General features: G+C 43.0%; 1 protein-coding gene across 13 annotated transcripts in view; it reads right to left on the bottom strand.

Moving 5' to 3' along the window:
• Window position 1: 1 nt before the first annotated feature.
• The window catches only part of MITF (melanogenesis associated transcription factor), a 139397-nt gene continuing 133434 nt past the window's right edge, over window positions 2–5964 (bottom strand). For all 13 annotated transcript variants that reach the window (XM_019504773.1, XM_019504771.1, XM_019504770.1 and 10 more), the window contains 2 exons: window positions 3567–3714; window positions 2–506 (listed from right to left, as the gene is read on the bottom strand). In XM_019504773.1, the coding sequence (XP_019360318.1) occupies window positions 105–506; window positions 3567–3714 (550 nt within the window). In that variant the 3' untranslated portion in view covers window positions 2–104. The remainder of the gene's footprint in view (window positions 507–3566; window positions 3715–5964) is intronic.

The raw sequence follows: 5964 nt of genomic DNA on the forward strand, positions 1-5964 counted from the left end.
AAAAAAAAAAAAAAAAAAATCAAGAAAACCTAAAAAGGTCAATTATTTCATCTACGGATCAGGAAATGATGCAGTTGATGAAAGACTGTGCTAAGCATCATCTGCTAACAAGTATGGTCAGTATCTTCCATACTCATGCTGCTTCGCCTGCTACTCGTCTTTGAAGCGCCAGGTGACACTGAGGAAAGTAGTGGGTCGGTTACACCTACGGGGGACAGAGTGTCGTCCATCAAGATATCTTCCAGTTTGGATCCCATTTTTGTGGGAACGTTGTAGGCATTGCTAGAGTCAGTCACATTTCCTAAGTTATCGCTGAAAGTGATGGTACCATCAGTAAGATCAAGGGTAGTAGTGCAAGAAAGATCTGTGTGATGTTGTATGATATCCTGGTTGCAGTTGTCAATAACAGGTTCTTGTTTGATGGCCCGATTTACCATGTCAGGTGAGCAAAGGCCGGTAGATGGAACAAGGGAAAGTCCATGTGCTCGAGCCTGCATCTCAAGCTCCTAGGAAGAAGAAAACACAAATACAAATAGACAGCCCTGAATATAGAGACCCGGCAAAATATTGGGCAATGCTAATATATAGGATTGATTTCCAATGGATGAACACAATGTCATCCCAGCAGTTCCCTTATCACCAAGGAAAAATCACCTGCAGCCAGATATCGTCTCATTTCACTCAAGATCACTACTTCAACAATGCTCTTTTAACAGCTTAAAACGAGTGGTTTCTTTTCCAGGCCCTTTGACCCTCTCCCAGGTATCTAGCCTGTGCCAAAAGGCATTCAACATGCTATACTATTAAGACCTGCAGCACATCTGCAAGCCAACCATGAATTAAAATTCTCAACAGATACTCAGATTGGTGGGGGGGCTAAAATAATCAGGGCAAAGCTTTACTATAATGTGTTACGATGCCAGCACCACAAGGCTGTCTCACTTTATTATAACTTACTTCAGGCTTTAGGTATTAAAGATGCCAACATACAGACAGATATGCAAGCAGCGAGACTCAAACTCCCCCTTTTTTGAGGTTAAGTACTCCCTTGGCCTACAAATCCATCAATCTGTGGTACAAAAACCACAGTGAGGGGCCACTACTAGACTACAATTCACTCTAATGAGATCTGCCATTGTCATGGGCAGCTGGGGTCAGATCCCATATTCAGACTCTATATAGTCTTGTGGGAAGAATGAGATAGACTATAAGTAGCGATCTGTTTATTCCTTAAAGAAAAAAGAGAAAAAAATTAATCTCTCCATTAATACAAAATTTAAATACTGGGCTATAATGAACATAAAATTCTCTCTAACAATCTAGAGCCTGGCCTATACTCCTTAGGTGTATTTCCATTACTTGCAAAAAGAATAAAAGGACGAGAAGAATTCTTCTGTTTTATTTTTATTGTCCATTGCTTCATTTTATCTATTTTTGAATCATTGTATGCCATGTACTGTAAACCGTGTTTAAATTGCATCAATTGGTAGAACAGATAATCTTACTTTTATCTAATTTTAGACTTATAGCTAAAAGCATAATGTTACTGATCTATTTTTATTGTTCACTTTACTGTATTGGTTTAGCAAAAGCAGTAAATAAACCATTACTGCTACGTATTATTAGAATCAACACTATACAGAAACTGAACCTCAGGGGGGAAAAAAAAACAGTGATGGCTGTGAAGTCCTGCTATTCATCGCAGGTCTAGAGAAGAGCAGAGGTGTCTCTAAAGGATCTCATTGTCTTTAGTGGAAAAACCTCTATGGTTTTCATCAGTGTGCTGCTTAATGTACTAGCAATTTGTTTTAAATAATAAACATATCTCCTCGATTTTAATCCAAAGTATGTAGTGGCAGGTTGGAGGTGGGGGGTAAGGAGGGGTGTGTTATGCCTAAGGAAAAAAGGTATTTAAATATGAAAAAGAAAGTGGTAGTGTTGAAGCAATGCTGTAGCCATGGGAGTTCAGGAAACACGCAAGAGTTGAGGGTTTTTTCCCCTGGGTGATATCTTTTATTGAACCAACTCTATAGTTAGGAGAGACTTTAGGCAAGGTTTCAGGCACAAGGTACCCTTCCTCAGGTTGGAAATGCAGTTTGGGGTAATAACAGTTAGAACGAGGGAAAAAAATGGACATGTAGTCTTGATGTAAACACACACTGAGTTCTGCCTGCACAGAGGACCTGAGCCAACCCCTGTCATGATCAATGGAAAAGCATCTTGGATGCGCCCAGGACATGGCTCCACAAACACGTCTGTGGTGCCCTGTACTGCAGGTTCAGTTGTACTCTGTGCTGCAAGGAAGCAGCTCAGAGGGGCTTTTTGACCCTTGAATATCTAGGGGTCAAAAAAAACCAGTAGAAAAAAAAAAAAGTTGAGTGGCACACGCAGTGTGGCCATGCAAAGATGAAGCGTGCCCAGCAGAAGCCGTGCTCTGCTGCCAGCCAAGCTCCATGCAGCAGGAGCAATGCAGCTGCAGCCCCAGGATCCCAAGTAAGACTGGTGGTTGTTATTTCCTTAGCTTGAAAACAAGAAAGTTTTGTAAGAGGACATCAAAGAACCAAAAGGAAAAGCAGAAACCTTCAAGGATCAACAGCAGAAAAATTTTAAAAAAGGACTTGCTGCTCTTTCTATTTTGATAAACATTGCACTGCATTATGTAGGGGTCCAAACCAACCCAAGGGGAAAGCATCTCCAGGTTATTAGCTTCTGGCTGTTATTTGGGCTTGTGGGAAGGTGTGCTATTTAAACTATTCTGACTCACCTGGGATCAAGCATTGATGGAGAGTATGAAAGGAGATGAGAGAAACTGTTAGACTTATGTCAAGGCTGGGACAGATCAAACCGCTAGGCATCATGCTTTCAAGAAGCATGCCTTCCTGTGCTCTCATTTCGGCATCCCAAGGCTGTTCAAGAAAATTGCTAACGCACTTAAATGAAAGCAGAGTCAAACCCAACATATATACCTCTCTGTTAAGGATGTTTGCTGCTGTGCTCAGGCACCTGACCTGTCACAGAAGAAAACGAAGCCAGGCACATTTTCTTTTTCCCTTGACCCCCCTGCTACATCAATGTGCTCATTAATGAGACTTGTGGCAAGACCTGTAGAGCTGGAGGCACTGGGTTACCCCTCACCAACTCCTCCTTGAGTTGAGGACTTGGGCCATTAGGACTCTGGATGCAGATCACGTAGATGGAACATCCTGTCCTCTGGAAAAAAAATCAGCTAGAAAGTAGGGCAGAGATACTCAACAAGGTGTACCTACAGAATGCCCCTTTAAAATGGAAAACAAGCTGCCCAACCCTGCAGACTCCAGGCTTCAGAGGGGAAAACACAGCCTAGGTCCCTGGATACAGGAGATGTCAGCATTCATGACTCCTACTTCAGTCTTGCTACAATGGCCCTAGTGATCAGCAGCCATTAGGAGGGTCTCCTTAGAGCACCAGAGAGAGGGGACACCAGACAGAGGAGACGTCCGAGGGGTTAGACACAGCTGACAATGGCACTTCACTGTGCACACGAGCCATGCATCTTAAATCATTCAGAACATATTTAATCAGCAAACCTGTATTCTAAGCAAGAGGTGCCTGTTGGCATGTTCCAATTTCTTCTGCCTGTTTTCAAGTTCTTTTGTGCGCTGCTGTTCTCTTTGCAGTTTGCGGATATAATCCACCGATGCTTTCAAAATAGTTCCCTTATTCCAGCGCATGTCCCTTTAAGAAAAAGAAAACAAAAAGCCATGAGCCTCTTTGTAAAGGGACACAGATTACAAGAGGGGGTGGGGAAAAAGTGTAGTGCTGCAGGAGCAGCTACGTTTCTACTCAAAATTACACCACACTCCCCATATTAGAACAAGGCTCTTGCAAGCTTTTAATAAAAAAATAAAAAGCCTTTTGCAATAATGCACTAGGGGGAGCTAGAAGGTCACTCATTCCCAAGCAGAGCGCTTCAGAGATTTCATTATTCCAGCATTACTGAAGGACACGGAGCTGTGTGCGAGTTTGCTCCCCACCAGTTTCTCATGCGGAATGGCGTGCCCGTTAGTGCCCAATTATAGCATCAGTAAAGACTGCTCAGCTAAGAACACAACACTTATAGCAAGCATCATGTCCTCTGAATAACCAGTGCTCCTTGTCACACCTTGGACCTTTTAACCACACTATTAAACTCACATTTCCTAAGGACCCATGTTGCAGGGACGTGCTGCAAGGGGAGTAAAGTCTAGGAGGCTTTAGCAAAATTCCTGTGGCCTCAATAATATACCCAGGTGGGATATTAGAGTGACCAATTCCACAAAGGCAGTGCATTATGGTGATCTATTGGTTAGGGAATACAGTCAGATCTACTACCAGCTGTGACAGTACCCGCGTCCTGAAGAAGAGCAAAACAGTCCTTTTGCAAGTAAGTTGTCCCATGGTATTTCACCCTGACTTGTTTCACACTGGAAACAGAAGTTGCCCTAGGAAATATCCCCTGTTCTCAGTGATGGCATCAATTACACTGGATGTGGGGGGTGGATCTAGCCCTAATATTAATGGCTATCAAGCTATTATAATATGTACACAATGGCAAATTGCAGAACCAACACTATGGTACAGAATACCAGAGTCATCTGATGATGCCATTGGGAAGGGTAGGAAATGTGTGATGTAGGGCAAATGACACAAGTAGAACAAGAATTAACAGAACTGGAAGAAAGTGTTTCGGCACATTTCTGAAGCTGTTAGTAAGAAGAGAGACTTGCTTTTCATAAGAACTTCAGAGTACTGATATAGTGTTAATCACCACAGCAAAATCACTTTGTCTATATATCTAACCACTTGATAGATGCCTATCTAGATAATGCACAAAACAGGTAAGTACTTTATTAATTACCACGTGGCACTGAGAAGGTTGTTATATCTCCCATCCTTTATGACAAAGGAAGTAAATGGGCTGCCTCTACATTATCACATCTCTGCCAAGAATGTATTTATACCAGTAACAGAACAAAACATGAACTGAGAGTTTCACCACTTTGTGATCGTTTATAAAAGAAACCCCATCAGCAATCTTCCCTTTTTGGTACCAGCATGAATGGACAGAGCCTCAGTATCCATGACTTTGGGCTGCTAATGGAGAACTAAATTAGATATCCAAGCACAAATGACTAGAAATCTGCATTCTTTACTTGGTTAACAGCTCCCTCTCACTTGTACTGGACAGTGGGGTATATCAGAATTAGGATTTATGTTCCTGCGCTTAACAGTATTCATGAAGCATCAGCCAAGTCAGCTCAGTGGCCAAATAAATGTCACAATCAGGTATCTCCAGCAGGGACCAAAGAACTGTTCATTCGTGCAACCAAACAGTTGGTAAGCAGAAGCCTTGCTTCCCTTTTATTTCGTTTTTAGTTTTTTTGTTTGTTTGTTTGTTTGTTTTGGGAGGGGGGGAGGGGGTGTCCTTAAAAGGACAAAGCACCTACAAGCAACACTATTTTCCATCTAGAAGATAGTCAGGCTCATCCACTGTTCTGTTGAAAAGTGGTTAGTAGCAGCAACTGCAGAGGAAGACAAAACTCCTGTGAGCGACAATAATGTATTAATATCAGGAGGAGAAGATTCTCCTACCCCAAGCAGTTACTGCCTCAAATGCCCATGAAACCAATGGAAACATTAAACATGAGCTTCAGGGGCACTAAAATCAGCCTTTAGGGATTTGCTTATGTCCAGAAGCAGGGAGTTTCCTATAGAGCCGTGCGAAGCTTCAGTAGCCGATTAGCGGCTCCTGCTCCTGAACAGCATGCGGAGCACTGCAGCGCCCTGCCGAGCAACTCTGCACTCACGCGATGCAACAGCTGCCAAGCAGGTGCCAGGCTGGGACTGATCCCCGCTACCCTGCGCTGCACAGGGGGGCTCTGCCATGAACCCCCAGAGGCTCCAATTGCTGCTGCTGCAGCCAGTGAGTGCAGGGCTATTTTTTTT

This window comes from Gavialis gangeticus, unplaced genomic scaffold (assembly GCF_001723915.1).
Source record: "Gavialis gangeticus isolate Ggan-Ray unplaced genomic scaffold, GavGan_comp1, whole genome shotgun sequence".
In the NCBI taxonomy this organism is placed as follows: Eukaryota; Metazoa; Chordata; order Crocodylia; family Gavialidae; genus Gavialis; species Gavialis gangeticus.